The 20,197-nt window shown below is 57.9% G+C and overlaps 2 protein-coding genes across 2 annotated transcripts; both read right to left on the bottom strand.

The window, feature by feature from the left end:
* Positions 1-2,141: 2,141 nt before the first annotated feature.
* OGFR (opioid growth factor receptor) lies at positions 2,142-9,443 on the bottom strand. Its single transcript, XM_068987492.1, has 7 exons — positions 9,288-9,443; positions 7,256-7,324; positions 6,628-6,706; positions 5,650-5,728; positions 4,845-4,911; positions 4,107-4,255; positions 2,142-3,387 (listed from the first exon to the last, which is right to left on the bottom strand). Exons 1-7 carry the CDS (start codon positions 9,432-9,434, stop codon positions 2,373-2,375), a joined length of 1,605 nt encoding a protein of 534 aa, XP_068843593.1. The 5' UTR covers positions 9,435-9,443; the 3' UTR covers positions 2,142-2,372.
* Positions 9,444-12,308: 2,865 nt separating this feature from the next.
* MRGBP (MRG domain binding protein) lies at positions 12,309-15,907 on the bottom strand. The gene is made up of 5 exons (XM_068987781.1): positions 15,760-15,907; positions 15,143-15,264; positions 13,337-13,418; positions 13,013-13,087; positions 12,309-12,604 (listed from the first exon to the last, which is right to left on the bottom strand). The coding sequence occupies exons 1-5, from the start codon at positions 15,905-15,907 to the stop codon at positions 12,417-12,419; spliced, it is 615 nt and encodes a 204-aa protein (XP_068843882.1). The 3' UTR covers positions 12,309-12,416.
* Positions 15,908-20,197: the final 4,290 nt, after the last annotated feature.

Here is a 20,197-nt window from a genome sequence, read left to right on the forward strand (position 1 = left end):
GATACTCAAACATCCAGGTCATCTCAGAGCCCCGATTTCTCAGAATCCCCAGCTCCCCCCTGCCTGGTGTCAGAATCTTTAGAATTTCCTGGGAAATAAGGCTTCAGAATTCCTGCAGGAGGCAACTCAGAGCTTCTGAGTTGATGGAGGAGGTGCGTGGAGGCAGACCACACAGTTAAGAACCTCCCTTCCCTTCCCTATTGGGTTTATCTGTGAGCCCCTCATCAGGCTTGGCCACACCCTCCAATCTTTGTTCAGTTGCTAAGTTATGTGCGACCCTTTGTGACCCCATAGACTATAGCACTCCAGGCTCCTCTGTCCTCCACTATCTCCTGGAGTTTGCTCAAATTCATGTCCATTGAGTTGGTGATGCTATCTAACCATCTCATCCTCTGCTGCCCCCTTCTCTTTTTGCCTCTAAAGGGAGGGATAATTATATCAGGAAGGGACAAGAGAATCTCCAAAATTCCTGCCTTCTAGGAATCATCCTAGTTTCCCTGGTGGCTCAGAGGTTAAAACATCTGCCTCCAATGCGGGAGACCTGGGTTCGATCCCTGGGTCGGGAAGATCCCCTGGAGAAGGAAATGGCAATCCACTCCAGTATTCTTGCCTGGAGAATCCCATGGACGGAGAAGCCTAGTAGGTTACAGTCCACGGGGTCGCTAAGAGTCGGACACGACTGAGCGACTTCACCTTAGGAGTCATCCTAGGACATCCTCACAGAGGCAGGGTGGGGCTGTGGGACTGGGGGCGGGGCAAGCCACTCTATCCCACCCCTACTGACAGGGCCTCTCGCCCGACCCCCCCTTCCTCCTGTACTTCCATGCCTGACACGCAGGGGCACCAGAGCGCTCCTGCTGGACCAGACTTGGGGAAGCCTTGTGTGAAGTCAAGGAGAGACAGGGTGCCTGGAATCCCGTTCCCCCATCCTAGCCCCACGCAGACCCTCCCACCTGCTGCCAGGAAACACCCTCCCTTGGAGAGCAGCCCCTGTCTTGAAGCCCCAATAGCCACAGTGGCCTGGGGAGAGGCCAGGGGGCCGGCTTCACATCTACCAGCCGGTGTCCAGGGTTACTGCCCACCTGTCTTGGGCCATCACTCTCCCTGAAGCTTGCAGGTCAGGTGGGTCTGAGCGGCCTGCCAGCCTATCACCATGTCCCGCTGTTGGGCACAGATACTCCCCTCCCCCAGGGTTGCTCCAACGGGGTCTTCTTCCAGGCTCCAAGCTTTTCCATCTGAACCTGAGCCCGATAATGGTCTGGATAAGGACCCTGACCCCTGGGGTCACTGTATGGCCCGCACTAGCCCCAACAAGTGACTTTAAGTTTGTCCATCTCCCCCCGCCCCCACACACAGGACAGGAGCTGTCGGGGAAGCATGTTAGCAGGACACAGGTCCCAGCTCCCAACTCACAGAATGAACTAGGCTCCTTCCCCCTGCCCCCAACCCACAGGAGTGACCTCCATCACTTCCACGTGTCAGGATGGAAGAGGTCAGTCCTGGCCAGGGGACAAAGCCAGGCTGAGGGCAGCATGCCCTGTGGGTTGGGGGTTGCTGAAGGAGGGGTGCACTCTGTTCCCATGCCAGTTTGGAGGGCCCAGGGTGCCAGTTTGGAGGGCCCGGGGTCCCTGTGTGGAGGACCCATGGGCTGAGGAGCGGCTGTGGCTGCCAGGGTGGGGACAGAGGGGCAGGGCCATGGAACCACCATAGAGGTTGTGCTCCGAGGTGCATCACAGAACCCCAGATCAGGGCACACCCGACACTGCTCCACACCATTGAATCGCTGACAAAAGGCAGCCTAGGGACCCAATGCAGCCCCAGAGGCTCTGGGTGGCCATGGGGTCAGGGTGCATTTTGAGGGGTGTACACTGAGGGGCACACATGTTCAGGAGGGCTGTACCAGGGTCGCACCCCAGGCACTTCCACAGCAAAGTGATGACACAGTTTGGCCATGTGCACCCAGGAGTCCAGCCAGAGTTACTCATGAAACCAGCCCCTCCCCTGCCCTGGCCATCCACGGGCTGCCGTCCATACCGAAACACTCAAAGTCAAATGAGTTTATTCAGAAAAGGCCTCTGTACCAGAGTAAGAAAATGAGTGCCCCCTCCCACCCCTCCAGACCCTGAAGGGTCAAGTTACAAAGGTTGGGGGGGTGGGGGGTGGGTGACGGCACAGAGGGGAGAGGAGGTGGGAAGTGAGGTGGAAGGAAGAAGGCTGAAGCCTCAGCCTTTCCAAGGGCTGGGTCTGGCTTCCTTGCAGCTGCAGTGACCACCAGGGACAGGCCAACAGAGCTGGACACTGAGAACAGCTGACAACGTGGCTCCCAGGCCTGTGGCAGGGCAGGGCCAGGAGGCCCACGGGCATCCCCTTCCCTAAGGCTCTCCGGGATGAAAACAAGGGCCCCCCTCTGTGGGCTCTGCCCTCTCCACTTCCGGTCCTTCAGTGGCTGGGCTCCCAGGGGCACTCTGCTCCAGCCCTGCCTGGCCTTCTGCTTCCTCTTTGACCCCATTTGCACCCTCTTCAGCCTCTGAGCACTCAGATAGGGCAGGGGGCTTAGTGGTGGCCAGTGTCAGGGTGCCACCATCGGCTGCTGCCTCTGGGTGATCACTGGTACCTTGGTCCATCTTCCTTCGCTTCCTTACCTCATCGGCCACCTTGGCCCCCGGGGGCTGGGGGCAGGGCTGCTTGGCCTCCTCTGGGGCCTGGCTGACCACTTCCTGGGTCTCTGCCCTGAGGCTGCCCTGGCTGAGGGCGCAGCCCTCCAGGTTCAGGGCGATCTTCTCCACCTCAGAGGCGCTGGCACCTGGCTCCCCCAGGGCCCGCTCCCGCAGATTCGCCTCTAGCTTCCTCTTCTTGCTCTCCTTGGGGTTTGGTGACTCTGGTCCCTGCTCCTCGCTGGTCTCATCTCCCTGGTCCCTCTCCAGGGCTCTGACCTCCTGGGACTCTGTGCCAGGTAGCTGGGGACCCTCGGCCAGCGGGCCTACCTCCTCGTCCTTCCCCAGCCCGCAGGTGTGCCTCTGGGTGCCGGCTTCGATGGGGGGTTCCCCAGGGCTCTCCTCCTCCTTCGCCTGTCTGGGGCAGGCCAGCCGGGGTGAGCAGGGCGGTGAGCATGGCTTGAACTTCTGCAGTTTGTCCTGGGGCCCCCAGACGAACCTGCAGCGGGGCCGGAAGTGCTCCCAGGCGAAGTGCAGCAGCTCGCGGCGCTGGTGCCGGCAGCGCACAGTGAACACAAAGTAGTCCAGGGCGCTGTGCCGCAAGCCTGGCAGCTGCCTCCGCACCAGCGTCTCCTCCAGGAAGAAGCGGGCCAGGGGTGCCTGGTAGTGCGCCAGCCCCAGCTCCCCCAGAGACTTGAGGATGCGGGTGATGCGGAGGTTGTTGTGGCTGTGCCTGGTGGGGACAGGAGGTGCTGGTGGGGCTGCACATGCATGGGCAGTGCTCAGCCAAAGACTGCCCTTCTCCAGCCCCCCTCACACTCCCCCAAGAGGCTGGTGTCCACCAGCAGAGACACTCCAGCCCACAGGTCAGTCCCCATTCCTACCCTGTCCTCAGGTCCCTGAGAAGATGGTCTATGGGCCTGGATCGTGTAGGTGAAGGACTGTGATGTGTTCCCTAGAAGGGTGACTGTCTCCTTGGTCCCATGGAACACCCACCCCCAGCACAGCTTGAGAAGAACCAGACGGAGACCCTCTAGAGGCAGGGTCTGTTGCCCATGTGCCCTGAGCTGGCCCCCTCCACCCAGTGCATCCCAGGGGGGAGAGGGGAACATGTCTGCCACAACCCCCAGGTGGGATGCTCAGTGATGTAGTAAAAGTGATGGAGCCCCTGGCAACCCAACCCATGCCCACATGGGTGGCAGGCCAGTCAAGAAGCCCACAGCTGAATCAGGTGGCACTCACCCCTACTCCCCCTGCTCCCTCTCCTGTCCTGTCCGACCTGGTCCCATCCTTACCCCTCTCTGTCTTGCCCCCACCCTGCCGTTGCCCCACCTCCACAAGCTCAGAGGATGCTGGGAGTCTCAGGCTCTGCCTTGCAGTCCCCCTCCCCAGAGATGATCCTCCACAATCAGAGACCAGCTGTGCAGACCCCCAAGCTCCTGGCCTGCTCACCAGTTGAGGTTCTGGAAACGCTTCTGGTAGTTGTGTGCTCGGCACACCTGGCCGGTATCTCGGTCCTCGAGCTGGATCCCGAAGAAGCCCAGCATGAGCTCGTAGGCCTGGACCAGCCGCTTCCTGACCTCCGCAGACTTCTTAAATGCCTGGAAAAGCCCCCAAGGGTGGCAGAGAGCTCAGTGTCAGTGCAGCACAGCCAAGAGCTGGACACCTTCCTCAGGCCCAAATTCATTTGGGGCCTTGGCTCAGACTGTCAGGGTGAAGGGCCAGGGCGCAGGAGCCCAGGGCTGCTCACTTGACTTTGAACTGGCACCAGATCTCCCCAGCCTGAGGCATGTGCTATAGCCTTGAGAGGAACTCCCTGGCCTGCGGGAAGATCTCAGGGACCCCAGGGCTGGACACGGGACTGTAAGCACCCATCCTGTCTCCTGGGCACACCTGCTCGGCCTCCCCAGCTCCTAGAGCTCCCTCCCCACTCTCCAGGCCTCATCAATCCACCCCAAACCAGGGCTGACCAAGGCAAAGCCTGGTCACTCTAACTCTGCTTGTTAGAGCAACCCTCTCAGCCAGATTTCTCTGGAAGCCTGCAAGGAGCTCTGAGGGCCAGAGGAAAGGACCACTTATGAGGGAAGATAATAAAACTGTGGGCAGGGGAGTCCTTCAGCTCCTGTTCCCCAAGGGACCCGTGAACACCTGTGGCTAGCCGTGACCTGTACCTTAACCTCCAGAGCTCACCTCGATCTCCCGGAGCGTGAGGGGCTTGGCGTGCCAGTTCACCCCTGGCTCCCGCAGTGGAAACAGCCTGTGAGGGAAGGGATGGCACAGGCCTGGTAAGCGGCACACGCGGCCCCCAGGGCTCTCTGCTCAACTCCAGCAGGGCTGGCTGGACCTCGCATGCCACACATGCTGTGATCTCTCCCCAGTCAATAAAGTCAAAGGGTGAGGATGGGAGAGCTCCAGGGGGAGTGCCCAGGATAAGGACCCAGGACAGCCCACCCACGTCCCAGCCCACCCAGAGCCCAGCCTGCCCGTGCAGCAGGAGGGCACCTGCCAGACAGCGACCTGCCTCCCTACCATTCTTTCATTCTCACGTTCTTGTTTGCCACCCACCATTAATGCTGCGGAATTATTTTCAGGGATATCCTGTGCCCTGGGTCGGTCGCCTGCAAGCCATCCTTAAAGGACACTGCATTTGCAGGCCAGCGTCCGGAGGGCACTTTAAGGCACCATTAGAACCCGCCCTTGCGGCAGAGGGACTCTGCGGACAGATTTAGGACAGCCTTATGGGGCCTCCAGCGAGCCAGCTAGTCGACTGCTCTTGCTATCCCCCAAAGCCAGCGTCAACCCCCAGCAGCTGAGGCTGTTTCCAGCTGGAGAACCCAGACCCAGTCTCCCCTTAGCTGGCCCCCGCCCGCAGAGCCAGGCATGGGGCACAGAGGGCAGTGCGCCTGCTCAGTAAGCGCGATGCCTGGAAGAGGCGGAGCCAGAATCCAGTATGGGCGGGGCCTCAAGCCGGTCCTCATAAGCCCCGCCCACTCACCACTGGATGTAGGAGTGATTGTCCTCCAGGAGTTCATAGTCTTCCTTCCAGTTCTGAAGAATGTCCTCAATGAAACAGCCTGGGAGCCCCACAGAGACAAGTCAGGGGGACTGCTGAAAGCCCCTCCCCTCGCCCCTTTCATGAGGACCTTGGGGCTCAGGTTGTGCACACTTCCTGTGATGTTAATCCAATGTAGGCTGACCACCACTGTGCAATCTGGAAGGTGAACCATTATGGCTGATAGAGGACAGAATGGAGTGGGCAGGCCATGCTGGCACTCTGGGAGAACCTGGGAGGCCCCATCAGGTAAGAGCAAATGGTCCCAGACCTGCACCTGTCTTTGCAGAAGGGCGGCCTTGCTGTACCCCACAAACCACAGGCTGCTAGCTGGAGTTCTGCCTTCACACAGGGCCTGCTACCAAGCCCACGCTGCAGCCTGGTCTCTGCAGGGCACCCCCCCACTTTCTGCAAAGGGCCTGGAGGGGAATATTTGAGGCTGTGCAGCCCCTGGCGCGTGTAGCAAAGGAGCCATAGACAACACGTATGTGGATGGGTTCTGATAAAACCTCACCATGGACACTGAAATTTGAATCTCATATGATTTTCACATGTCATAAATGTTATTGTGCCATAAAATTTCCCCAACTGTTTAAAAAGGTAAAAACCATTCCTTCCTGTTAGTTTATGTATGCAGCTTCCTCACGATGGAGGCAGAGTCAAGTAGTCATGACAGAGATTGTGAGCCTGCAAAGCCACCAGCATTCATCGCCTGGCCCTTCGGAGCATGGTGGCCACTGTGTCCAGGCCAAGGGTTGGGGCCCTGGGAGTCCCTCAACAACTTAGGGGTGGGTAGGGGGGCGGTGCTGTGGGGGTATATCTGAAAGCCACGGGTCCAAACCATGTCCCAGCAGACCAGACAGGCAGAGGAGAGAGGAATACCCCCAGAATGGAGCTGCCGGCAGCTGGGCAGGTACACACCGTTGGGCAGGAACCGAATCTCATTTTTGTAGAAACTCAGGTTGAGCATGTCACCATTGTCATCTCCTTCTACCAGATCCTACGGAGCCAGAGAAAGGTGACAAGGTGTCATCCAAACAGGCTGCCTCCAAGGACCCCTCATACTGAAGCATTCCTGGGGTGGGTGGGAGGGAGGAGGTGTTGGCTTTTGGCCCGTGAACCTCCAGATATCCTGAGGGCTGGTGAAGACCCCAAGTGCCAAACCTGGGTCCCTCATGCCACAGGGGAGGACTAGCCTTCACACTTGGGAGATAGCAGCCACCTCTGAATACCAGTGACGACCACCCTCTCCTCAGCAGTGTAGGCCAGGGCTGGGAGGTCCCCTTCATCTGCACCCCAGAGACAGCCCAAGGACTCCCTGAGACACTTGGGTGCAGAGGGCAGGGGCTGAGGGCAACAGAAGCCATGAGATGGGCTAGTGGGGCCTCCTGTGGATGAGCTGGCGGCTGGCGCTGTCATGGTGTGAAAGGTGAGGGTGCTGTGGTGGGAGTTAGGGTGTGGTGCTGTCACCCCGTGATTACAGGAAGGATTCAGTCCTGGTGGGCTGCAGGGGTGGGTGTTGGGGGTAGGGCTGTGCACAGACACCTACCGGGTAGTGGTGCCGGTACCGGCGTGTGTCCAGTGCAGCTCGCCAATTTCGGGACACTGTCACCTTGAGCTGGGGAGAGAGAATGGATCAGATCCCAGCGGGGAGAGCCTCCCCATTCCTCAAGGAAGCCAGCAAGCAGGACCCACCCCAGGGAGGCCCCACCCTGATGAGGGCAGCAAGGACTGCGCCTAGCTGCCAGCAATATCAGAGGGGCCAGAGTAACTGGAGTGAGCCCTCAGGATTCCAGACCAATGTGCATTCTTGGGGTGCCCCACGACTCCAGCATCATTTTCTCCTCCCTTGTTTGCTGGCATCACAGTTCAGGACCTCCTCTGGGAACCCCACCTCCCCCAACACTTCCTCCTTGCCCTGCACTCTAAGCTGACACCTAAGGGGCTGTATACCCAAGGGCAGTGGCCTTGCCACCTAGAGCCCCAGATGCTTCTGAAGGGGGTTTCTTAGCCAGAGGCTGGTTAGGTCAATGGACAGTGGGTGAAAATGAAACTCAGCAGAAGCTGCCCCACCCCTCATCAGTATCCATTTCTCAGCCTCCCTGGGTCAGTCCAGAGGGTGGGTCCTGACCAATGTTGGTCACGTGCACAGCTCAGAGCAGGGCCAGCGCCATAGGTGCACAGATGACAGCGTCCAGGAGGAAGCACCAAAAAGCCACACCAGAACCCAGTGTGCGGCAGCCAGGAAGGACCATGGGGGAATGGAGAGGAGATTGGGACTCTGTAGAAGGAGAGAAGCCATAGCAGAGGGACAGGGAAGAGGTCAGAGGACCATGGGCATCTCACAGGAAGGTCCATGCGCCAAACCACTGCTTTACGAGTGTGGCCCATGGAGCTACAGTGAGGATGGCGTCTTCCCACCTAAGCTGCACCATGTCCAGTGGGCATCCGCCTGGGGGAAGAGGTGGATTCCTGCCCTGTGACCTGTGACCCTGAACCCTGCCCAGCCTACCTACCCTAGGAACTCGTGCATGCCTGAAGCACTGGAAATGTGCCGAGGTCGCCGGCCTTCTCGACAGGCCCAGGAGCCCCTTGGGGTTCCTCTCGCTGACTGACCGCTCCAAGACCCAGAAAGAAATTTGAACACCAGAGTGCTTATCTGCAGCACTGACGATCCATCACTGAGACCACTAAGGCTGGAACTCAAGCTTCCCCAGATACGGTGCCAGGATACCCTCGTCCCAGAGGGAGGGGGACACGTCGTGACAACTATCACTTGGAGCCCTCGCTCTCACCTGGAACCCCAGCTGGAGCAATGGCACCCACTCAGGGGTTGTGACACCCAGTGAGTACCAGCAAGTAACTGCCAGTGATGCTGAATGACCATGGTTATGACAAGTAACCAGTGGTGACATCGAGGAGCCGGTGGGCACACCAGCTGCCCCGGCTCCGGCAAGCCACACACATGTAGCCTCCAAGGCCACCTCCAGACGACATGAGGTCAGCCCCAGTCAGAGCGGGTAGGTGCTGCTCCTAGTGAGGGTCAACCGGGTGGGGCAGGCTGGGGGCTCTGGGGCCTGGGGAAGGGTGGAGTCTTGGGCAGGGGAACCCGGAGGCAGCAGCTCCAGGAGAGAGGCGGCGAAGGAGGCCAGAGCTGAGGGCTGGGTCTGTCTAGAGGACGGAGCCAAGGGCCTGAGGCTAGAATGTGACAGGGGAGTCAAGGATGTGCTGGGGCCATCCTCTGGAGGAAGTGTCACCGCGCCGATCTGGCCCTGGGGACAAGGGTCTGAGGTGGCCCCGGATTCCCTGCAAGGTGCCCTGGGGGAGGAGCGCGCGGGGGAGCGGGTCGGGGCGGACCTCAGCGTGTCCTGGGGACCAGGACGCGAGTATCAGGAGGACAGGGCGGGAAGCGGGCAACCGCTGGAGATGGGGAGCCGGACCCCAAGCCGGGTCTCTAGGAGGTGCCTGCACACCTGGCCCCGTGGCGGGGCGGGGAACGGCCTGCCAGCAGCCGGGCTTTGCCCCCTTTGCCGCCGCGGCCTCCCCAGGGGCTTCGGGTTCCCAGAGCGCGGGGGCGGCACCTGGAGCGCGCTGGGCCGCGCGTCTTCCTCGGCTTCCGCGTTCCCCGGAGCGCCGGTCTCGCCATCCTCGCCGGCTTCCGCCCGCGGGCCCTCGCCTTCCTCCTCCTCATCCTCGTCCCAGGTCGAGTCGCAGTCCGGGTCCTCCATGCTCCGGTGGCGGTGGGACCCGCTCCGGCGGAAGCGAAAGTGAAACAGGGAGGAAGCGCGGGGGCGGGCCGGGGGGCGGGTCGGAGGCGGGCCCGGGGCTGCCGTCTCGGTCCGCCCAGCCCGGAGGAGGACCGTCCCCAGGATGTACTCTCCAAGAATGTACCTCTGGAGGAGGCCTGTCCTCCCACATCGAGAATATCCCTCCCCCCGAGAAAGCCCCTCCGGAGGACGCTCCCCTCTCCCCCGAGGCTGTCCCCCTCCATGCCCACCTAGGTATGGATTTCTCCCTGGAGAGGACCCTTGGGGGGTGCTCTCCAGGATACCCTCTCAGGACCCTCCCAGATCCCTTTTCCCCTGGAGAATGGCCTCCTCCACCTTGGAGGACGCCTACCCGCAAGATGTCCAGAACCACTGCCCCACCCCCATGTTCTCCTCAGAAGAATGTAGACAGGAAGCCCGCCCCCTGAGGAGGTCCCCCAGAGCATCCCCAGAACCTCCGTTCCCCTCCGAACACCCTCCCCTGCAGGGCACCTCTCTGCACCATGATCCCCCCAAGGATGACCTCAGGGAGGGTGTCCCCCGGGGTTGTCTGTAGCAGATGTCCCCCAGAAGTGTGCCCCTAGGAGGATACCCCCAAGTCGTCTGAGAGTCCCATAGTGCAGTGTCCTCGTGGGCCTGACCTGCTGTCCCCTTTGCTGCAGGTAATGGTTGTAAGACAGCACGGGTGCTGCCGTCACTGACTTGGAGGCAGCAGGTAAAGACCCAGACACCCAGAGACAGGAATGACCCGGGGTCACCCTCAGGGCTGGTCAACAGAGACTGAGGCCCTGCCCAATCCTGCAGGCTGCCAGGCCTCAGGTTGGTATGCCCAAGGATGTGACAGTCCTTGAGCTGGGGACCGCTCAGAGCTGGACAGAACCTGCCAGTCTTGTCCATAAGCATGGCTGAAGACCCTTCTTCATGCTGGTACCAACTCTTTGCAGGCTTACCAACCTCCGTTACCTCTCTGGGTACCATCTCGCCTGGACAACCTTCAAGGACAGTGGTGACTCCCCCAAAGGTGTGGAGTTCTGGGCATTTCTGCAAATCTTCTGCCACTGATGGCCAGGGTAGGTGTCCCAAAGAGCAGGCAAGAGAGGCAAGCTGCCAGGCATTGTGTGGGGCTGGCCTATTGCAGACTGTGGCCAAAGGCCTGGACTTCTTAGCTGACTTGCAGCTGGCTGACTAGACCCTGGCTGTGACTTCTGGAGGGATGGGGCCCTCTGATGAGGCACAGATGGGTGCTGGGGTGCTCTGAGAGCACTTGGGTAGGTGGGCAGGACCCCTCACCTCTACCAGAAAACAGACAAGCATGTACTGGAGGACACAGGGCTGTAGCCCCAGGCTGCAGCACTCAGAGCACAGCCTCCCATACTGCCTGCTGCCACACACATTATTTGTTCTCAGATGGCGCCCAGCTTCTGCTTTACAAGTGCCAGTCACACTTGACTGCACCACGGTGCCATCTAGATGCCACTCCCTGTGGTAGGAGGCCCCTCTGAAAGTGTGATCTCCTGAAATCTCACCCCATGGGGCCCTTAGGCACCAGGTCTGACTGGGGTGTAAGCTTCTGCCTCAGCATCCTGCACAGGGTAGTCAGGACGGAAGGCCAGGGCTGCTCAGGATCAGTAGACCTGATACGAGACACTCCGTGCCAGGCACTGCGGGCCCTACCGGGGCAGCAGGTGCTGGCCTCCGAGCCCCACCGGGCCACCTCTCAGCCCACGGAGCCCCATGGGCTCAGAGATTTCCAACCGCCTGTGGCTGATGTTGGGGGGAGGGGTGGCACCAGTGTCCTCCTGGTTTGTCAGGATGAGGGTGAGTGCCTCCTCTCTCACGTGGGAGGCCTGAGCTCCACCCTAGTTCTCATGCTGGGGGGAAGCAAGCACTACCCCCACCAGGCACCACTCCGGACAGGGTGCCTCTCTTCACAGTTTTTATTTGAAGGGATGCTCACATGCAACAAAGTAGCCACTCTAGACCTGTTACTAGTTTGTATATTCATTGTATCAAGTGATCCAAGTACATCAAAGCCTAGCTTCAGCTATAAATCTTGGAAAAAGACAACCTCCTACTATAAGAAAAGTTAACCACCACACAACTCCAGTTGCTTTTTTGTGCTTTAATGTCCCTCAGTCAAAACCAAGTGTGTCTCGGTCAGCCTGGTGCCCAGGCTGCATCCGCCCTCGGCCTGCCTCCCTCTGCTCATTCATTTGGTCTGTTTGCGAGTGGAGTGACTCGAGAATACAAAAATAACCGCTACAAATTCTCTGTATCTGGCATATAAAAACTGAGTGAAAAGTATCTCAGTAGTCTGTTACCTTAAAACAAAACATCTCAGCAAAAAATACAACACAGGTTCAACTTCTGCAGTACTTTTTTCATATAAAACCCTAGTAAAATAGGCTTCTTAAAAGTTAAATAGTGAAATACCAACCAAATTATATACATCATTACAGTACAGGTGAATGAGGCAAAGTACCCAGTTCTCAGTCTCCCTGGTGGTGGAAGGGCCGGCGCCTGCGGCCTGACGCTCCCTTGAGGCTGCAGTCAGTTGAGAACGAGCCTTTGACCGGTGGATAGACAGAGAAACGGGAAGACCCGGGCCCCTCAGAGCAGAGAGGCAGTCCATGATTTATTGCTTGCTGTGCCTGCTCTCTGCCCACGCAGCCTGGTCCTCAGGCCCATGCCAACGCTTGGCCCCAGGTGCAGCTGAGCCAATGCAATGGAACCCGTGAGTGTCCAGAGAGGACGCGGCCTGGGCTCTCATGTCCCGGGTCTCAGCATCTGAGTGGGACCCGTCCTGGGCGTTGGGGGCCATCCGAGCTCAGATGGTCTGAGTGGCACCTCAGGAGCCTCTGGCCCCTGAGGGCAGGCAGCAGGGTCAGTGGCATTTGACCCTCCCATTGCCTGGAGACCACAGCACCCGCCTGCTGCGAGTATCTACGTCCGGCGCCGCTTGGCCGCACTGGGGCTGGAGGGGTTGCTGTTGGCGGTCAGGACTTTGTCGGTGACCCGGCTGCGCTTCCGCTTGTCTGGCCCCTCTTTGGACCCCAAGTCCGAGTTGTTCTTTTCTTTGTCTTTGCTGGACTTTTCTGTTGCTTTCCCCAAGCTTCCTGAAGATGAAAAAACTGGGAGACAAAATCATTTGGCTGAAAACAGAATATCCAAAATTTTATTTCATCTTCCTGTTCAGTTACAAAAATCTATACCTATGTACATGACATTGACCCCAAAAGGCTCCTCCCTAGCTGGGGGTGCCTGCATGGCTGTGCCCATCTTTGCTTCTCGGGGTTCGCCCTGCACTGAGAAGGCTGCCACCCATTCTACTTTAGTCGGGGAGCCTCCTGCACCCCCACCACCCAGGTTGGCTCCGAGAGTGACTCCCCTGTGTGAGAGGCTCTCTCCGAGCAGACAGAAGCTGCCTTCTCAGCTGCTGAGACAGACGAATGACCCCATTGCTAGTGATGGGGAGGCCTCGCCGGGCTAGAGTCCATGCCCCTGGGGCCCCTGGGTGGGAGGGCAAGCTCCACACTTACCATCATCAGCCCCGTTGTGGGGGTCCACATCTTCCTTCATTTCCTCTTTCATTTCCTCCTCGATGATTACTTTTCCTGTGGGGAGATGACCAATGATGACCTGGAGCCCGCAGTGCTGAGTGCCGTGGCCCCGTCTGACCACAGTGGCTCAGGCCAAGGGCTGCTGACGACTTGGGAGGTGTCTGCCCCTGTCCTGGAGGCCCCCAGACCGCCCCATCCTGGAGGGTGAGCACCACCCAACCAGTGACCCTCACTCTCTGAGGCTCGTGACCTTCACCCTGACACCTTTTCCCATTCCCAAATCTGCCCTTGCCCGAGTCATACCTTCTCGGACTTCTTGAATGATTTCTTCTGGAAGGATGAAGTTCCTCTCTGGATTTGGGAACGGAAGAATCTCAGACTCGTGCTGATGACAAACAAGGGTTTTTTTTTTTTAGAAGCAAAGAAGAAAATATGATTTTAAATATCACATTTAAAAGAAAATGTGACTAGAGATGTAAGAGCCAACTCAGGAGTGACCAATGAGCACAGATGGCTGTCCCGAGGGGCTGCAGTGGGCAGGCGTGGGGCCTGAGGCCTTTGTTCTCTCTCGTGGAAACCAGGCAAACAAAGCAAAATGGAGGAGCCACCAGGAATGCTCGCCAGGCTCCACTTGTTCCCCAGATCACGTAGGCCTGGAGGGACAGAGAGCCAGAAACACCACCACCAGACAAAGGGAAAGGTGAGCTGGTGGGAAGGGTCTCTGGGTTGGGAGGGGATTCAGGAGACAGGGCTTCTAGTCCCCAACTTGGGAGCTGAGCTGCAAGCCAGGTGGTCAGTGAGTAAGTGTGCCAACTGCCAGCTGGGAGCTTCACAAACCCCGAGAGCTCCCGGGCCCATGGTCATCCCGTGGGGTGAGATCCACAGACCCATATTTACAAGGTCCCAGGTGACCATGGCATCAGCTCTATAGCGGTGCTGGGGTCCAAGGAACTGAGGAAGGAAGGGCCACCTGTCCTGGACTGAGAGCCTCCCTGGTGGCCCCCACAGCAGAGTATCACCGTACCCTGTACGGGGCATCACTGCCTCAGCACCCTCTGAGCCAGCGTCTGCACTTGAGAGCCATCTGTCCTGTCTACCGCACCAAAGGCCCCCCAGGACAGGGGCCCTGCCATACTTGTCTCTGTGTCCAGCTTTGGGCCCCAGCCTGGAGTGGAGATGCAGGAAGCGTCTGGGGGCCAGGTGACACCCCAACATGACAAGCATGGGGGTCCTGCCAAGCTGCTGAACACTGGAATTCTGGGGGAGTGGTGCCCCAACGTGTGGGTACAGCCCTTCAGGCGGCCTGCTTCAGTTCAACAGCTTGACCTCGAGTTCCTGGGTGCTAACTGCAGGCTGGGGGTCAGAGCAGTACTGTCATTTCTCTCCCTTCTCTGCCTTGGGACAAGGAGATGCAAACGACTTGCCCAAGGCCAACAGGGAACTTGTCGTGGTGAGGGTTAAGGACACAAGAGGGTCTGAGCTTCACTTAGAAGCTCAGGGTGGGAGGGAGGGAGGAGGGAGGGGCACAGGGTGGGGTGCGGGTGCAGCCCCGAGTCCTGACGCCTGCTGCCACAGGGCCCTGACTCCTGCTGTTCCTCTGCAGGGAACACCCACCTGTCTTTTCTGCTGTCCTGGTTACCAAGTTGACCTGCTCTCCCTCAGACCCAGCATCTGGGGGTTCCCTGAGGGTGGCCTTCCGGTTGGCCTGGTTCTCACAGAAGCCACCATGTTCATCTCAATGTGACTCAGACCCGGTCACCTCCCTGCTTATAGCACTCGAGAGTTTTCCACAGGACTGACAACCTAAAAGCCCCCTCCCACACAGGCCTCAGCTCCCTAGTTATCTCCTGGAAAGATCTTAACTGAACCTCGACTCCCCCCACAAATCTAAGGTAGATTCAGTGCATTAACTAGCTACTGTCACCAAGCTTGTGTTTTCATAAAACTACCCAGAGCTATCTTGTTTAACAACTGGTCACCTGTGGGACATCCTGGATGTCAAGGTCCCTGAGGCCAGGACCTGGTTGGGGCGGGGGGGGGACAAAGGCAGGGTAGGCAGTGTGGAGGGGGCTCCCTGCCAGCAGCTCTGTCTGCGGGGGTCCAGCTCACCAGTGCCTGCATGTCATACATGGTGCTCAGGTGGTCCCAGATGACCTTGGATGGGACCTGCCGACCAATGTTCTGGCTGAACTTGTCTCGGATACAGATCATGTGGAAGTGCCGGTTCACCCCTGCAGAAAGAAGGGGTCGGCTTGTGGGGGAGGGGTAGGCCAGCTGGTAGGGTAGAGAAAAGAGGTAGGGGGCAAGGGGGAGAGAGCGGGCAGTGGTTGCAAGGGTGTAGGGAGGCAAAGGTGGAGGGTGGAGGAGGTAGGAGGTGCAGCGGAGAGAGGTGGGAGAGGAAAAGGCAGGGGTGTGCAGCGGAGGTGTAACGAGAGCACAGGGGTGGGGGTGCACGTGAGGGCTGGAGTCAGCCGGGATGGGTGGCTGGGCACAGGAAGGGGGCAGAGTCGGGTGGGGGTAGGGTATAGAAGGGGGCAGAGTGGGCAGGAGTGGGGGACTGCTGGAGGAAGCATGGATGGGGTGCGCAGGTGGGGGCAGGGTGCACAGGTGTAGGCACGGTCGGCGGGGTGCAAGCGCAGGAGGCCCCGCCCAGCGCGCGTCCCCGACCGTTGCCGGCCGCCCCGCCCCCACGCGGGTGGGCCGCCCCGGCGCGGCGCTCTGCTCACCGACGGGCTTGTGGCCCAGCATGGCGTGGAAGAGGCACACCTCCACCTCGGGGCTCCACACCACCGTCTCCTCGGCCGGGCTGGTGGCAGCCTCCCCAGGGCCCTTGTCGCCGGCCGCGCCGCCGCCGCCCACCTCGGCCTCCCCCATGGCCCCGCCGCCCAGCGACGAGCCGCGGGCGGGAGCGGGCACGGCCACGAGCTCCGCGCAGGCGCACTCGCGGCGTGGGCGCGCGCTCGACGGGCTCGCTCTCGGACTCTCCCGCGGCGCAGGCGCAGGCGCAGCTGAGCGCTGGGTCGCCGCGCCCCCAGGCGGCACGGTCCCGCGGCGCAGCGCCGGCAGAGCAGGCGGATCAGGCGAAGGAGTGGGTTTGCGTAGATGGATGGAAATGCCCTAAATTAGATTGTGCCCGTGGCTGCACAGCTCGGGGTAAACCCCGCTGAACTCTGAGCTTACGATGGCGGGATTGCAAGCTGCACCTCAGTAAGAAGCAAAGAAGAAAAAGAACAGGCAACCTACAGTTCCTGCGAGTGGGGGCTCCAAGGGCTTTCACTGCCTCCAGCTGACCCTTGGCCTGAGCGCTGCACAGAGAGGCTCCTGCACACCGGGGCAGGGACGTCGGGGTACAGCCTTCCCGCCCGGGGCCTCCAGGGTGACCCGCATTGGGCCCTGGGGGTTAACCCTGGTCGGGAGGGGCGGGGCCAATGGGGCGGCCGGCCTGGGCAGTCAGGTGACAAGCTCAAAGCTGCGCCCAATCAAGACCGCCGGCTCCTCCCCGCCCCGCCCCGCCCCATCCCCGCCCCCGAGGGCTTCTCCCCGGCCCTTCTCCGTCAGGCCACGCCCACGCGGTGCCCGGGGCGGTTACCCAAGGCGAGGAGCGCTCTTGCTCTTCGTATCCCCCTGGGTGTAGACATAGTGTCGGCCTTCTGGGTCCCTTTCTGGCTCTGCGGCTTGCCAGCCGTGTGAGCCAGGCAAAACGCTGAGCCTCTCCAGGCCGCAGGTGTCCTCCGTGCAGTGCAACTAACGGCGGCGCCTTATCCTGGGGTGCCCTGGGCACACGCTCGCGCTTCTTAGCGGGCATTCGGAACTGCTCTGGCCAGCCTCACCCCCGGAACAGTGGGGACTCAGTCTTATCCTCCCTTGTGTGAAGAGCGCTGCTGGTGATGCCAGTCCCCACAGAGTGGGGACATGTGGCCCAGGGAGGATTTCAGTGACCCAGTGCCACCGGCTGTCCTGGAGCCACGATGTGGAGGGACATTGTGACTTTGCTGGGCCTGTGCTTCTTTCCTCTCTCTGACCCACAAGTGGGGCTCCCCTCAGGGCTTGCTGTGAGGTGGAATGGAGCACAGCCCAAAGCCACTTCACTCGGGCTCTGTCACACAGAAAGTGCTAACAGACAGTGGCCCTCATCATTAATCTCCCTACACTTCCCAGACACTTCGGGGTCCCTGCTCCTCCACCAGGTCCACCTTCTGCTCATTCTATCCCCACCCAATTCCTGCCTTCTTCAATATGGAGAGCCTCCTCCTCTAGGAAGCTACCCCTGATGCCCACAAGACAGCCTCAGCCCATCTGTGCCTCTCATGCAATCTCTTCCTCCTGCCTGGGGTCACCTGGGTGCTTGGCTGTGTTTTGGTCCTCTCTGGTGGCCACTGTAGCTGAGCTGTGTTCAGCCAGCAGCTGTGGTCCACAGACACCTGGTTCCTTTCATTCCAGGCAGATCCTAGAATGTGTATCTGCAATCAGACTCGATGCAGAAAGACAGGTTGGATGATCTGGGCAAAAGGAAACTGCCTTCTCCACATCTTTGTTACATGAAGCCTCCTGGGTACTGCCCATTTGTCTGCTTCACCAGGTTTGTGTGGGACCATCTCTACCCATGAGTATCGAGCCCACCTCTGTGCCCAGTGTCAGGGTGGAGCTAAATGCCATGCTCAGCTGCCAGGACTTTGCCTAATCCCAGTGATTTGGCTCATTTCTTTGTGTCCCACAGACATGAGTACAACTGGAGCCAGACTGAGGCAGAATTCAGGAATCTGAACACTGCCTGCACCTTCAGCCTCTGGGTTGTGATGAATCAGATGTCGGGCTTCAGATTACTGCATTGGTGATCCAGTGTGGGACACTGGGCCACCTGGAACTTATTTAGAATGTGTTGCTGCTGCTAAGTCACTTCAGTTGTGTCCGACTCTGTGCGACCCCATAGACAGCAGCCCACCAGGCTCCCCCGTCCCTGGGATTCTCCAGGCAAGAACACTGGAGTGGGTTGCCATTTCCTTCTCCACTGCATGAAAATGAAACGTGAAAGTGAAGTCGCTCAGTCGTGTCCAACCCTTAGCCACCCCATGGACTGCAGCCTACCAGGCTTCTCTGTCCATAGGATTTTCCAGGCAAGAGTACTGGAGTGGGGTGCCATTGCCTTCTCCGAGTGCCACTTGGGAAGCCCTATTTAGGATGAGCCTCCTCAGAATAACATACAGAAGAAAAAGTGTTCCAAAGAAGTGTAACTGGGTAGAGAGATGTGTGTGGGCCACTTGTGTATCCTTCTGGGGTGATCATGAGAGTTGGAGCTGAAGAAAGCCCGTTTAATCCGTGAGTAGAGAGCTGCTGTGAAAATTCCTCTGTTAAGGTCAGTTTCTTCCCACCTGGTTACAAAAGCAAGGGGTAGGTGTTGTGAGGGATGAAACAGCTGTTGGGGAAGGAGGCGGTCACCAGGTGATCATTGATCAATAACTGCCTCCTGAGAGCTTGGCACAGGGGTGTGGGGAGGGTTTGGGTGGGGGCCCTGTCTGCTGGGAGCCCATAGTTGGAGGAGCACACTGAAGAAGATGTAAGATCTTATGTGAAGGAGCAGAAGAGAAGGGAGCTTCCCTGGGGATGAGGACATGGCAGAACTTCAGAAAGAGGCCACAGGTGCAATGGGAACCTGACTGTGAGCCCCTCACTCCTGATCTCAGTGCACAAGGGTCCCTGATCCTGACATGGCTCAGACACCTCTCCTGGACCTACTCTGGACACATACTGCAGGGATCAGCTAAGACCAAGGGCTTGCACCAAAAGTTCTGGGCACCTAGACCTCCAGAGCCCTGGGAGGGGTGGAAGATGGGCAGCTCTTCCCCCAGCAAAGAAGACATTGGATCAAAATACCAACTGTTACTTTTCACAGAATTAATTTAAAATTTTGTGCAGAAACATGAAGAACCCAAATAGCCAAAATAATCCTGAGAAAGAAGAACGAATCTGGAGGAATCATATGTCCTGACACTAGACTATACTGTGAAGCTACAGTCATCAAAACAATATGGTACTGCCACAAAACAGACACATGGATCAACAGAACTGGATAGAAAGTGCAGACATAAACCTGCACAATTATGATCAATTAATTTATAACAATAGAGGCAAGAATATACAGTGGAGGACAGGTCTCTTCAATAAGTGGTGCTAGGAAAATGGACAGCTATGGGTAAATAGAATGTGTTTATAAAGTTTTCTCACACCACATTAAAAAATTAACTCAAAATGGGTTAAAGACCTAAATATAAGACCAGAAATCATAAAAATCCTAGAGGAAAACATAAGAAGAAATCTTTTTGGCATAAATCATAGTGATTTGGGGGGCATCAGTCTCCTAAAGAAAAGGAAACAAAGGCAAAAATAAACAAGTCAGGCTTAATTAAACTTAACAGCTTTTGCACAGCAAAGAGAACCATTGACCGAACAAAAAGACAATCTACCGAATGGGAGAAAGTATTTGCAAATGACATGACTGATAAGGAGTTAATATCCAACATACATAAATAGCTCACACAATTTAGCATCAGAAACAAATAACTTGATTTTAAAAAGACAAGAAGAACTGAATAGACATTTTTCTAAAGAAAAAATGCAGATAGCCAACAGACACATGGAAAGATGCTCATGTCACCAATCATCAGGGAAATGTAAGTCAAAACCACAATATTACCCATACCTGTCAGAATGGCTGTCATCAGAAAGAACACAAATAACAACAGAATGATCTCTGTTCATTTCCAAGGCAAACCATTCAATATCACAGTAATCCAAGTCTATGCCCCAACCAGTAATGCTGAAGAAGCTGAACGGTTCTATAAAGACCTACAAGACCTTCTAGAACTAACACCCAAAAAAGATGTCCTTTTCATTATAGCGGACTGGAATGCAAAAGTAGGAAGTCAAGAAACACCTGGAGTAACAGACAAATTTGGCCTTGGAGTACAGAATGAAGCAGGGCAAAGGCTAATAGAGTTTTGCCAAGAGAACACACTGGTCATAGCAAACACCCTCTTCCAACAACACAAGAGAAGACTCTACACATGGACATCACCAAATGGTCAATACCAAAATCAGATTGATTATAGTCTTTGCAGCCAAAGATGGAGAAGCTCTATACAGTCAGCAAAAACAAGACTGAGCTGA

Source organism: Capricornis sumatraensis, chromosome 15, assembly GCF_032405125.1.
Source record: "Capricornis sumatraensis isolate serow.1 chromosome 15, serow.2, whole genome shotgun sequence".
Lineage (NCBI taxonomy): Eukaryota > Metazoa > Chordata > Mammalia > Artiodactyla > Bovidae > Capricornis > Capricornis sumatraensis.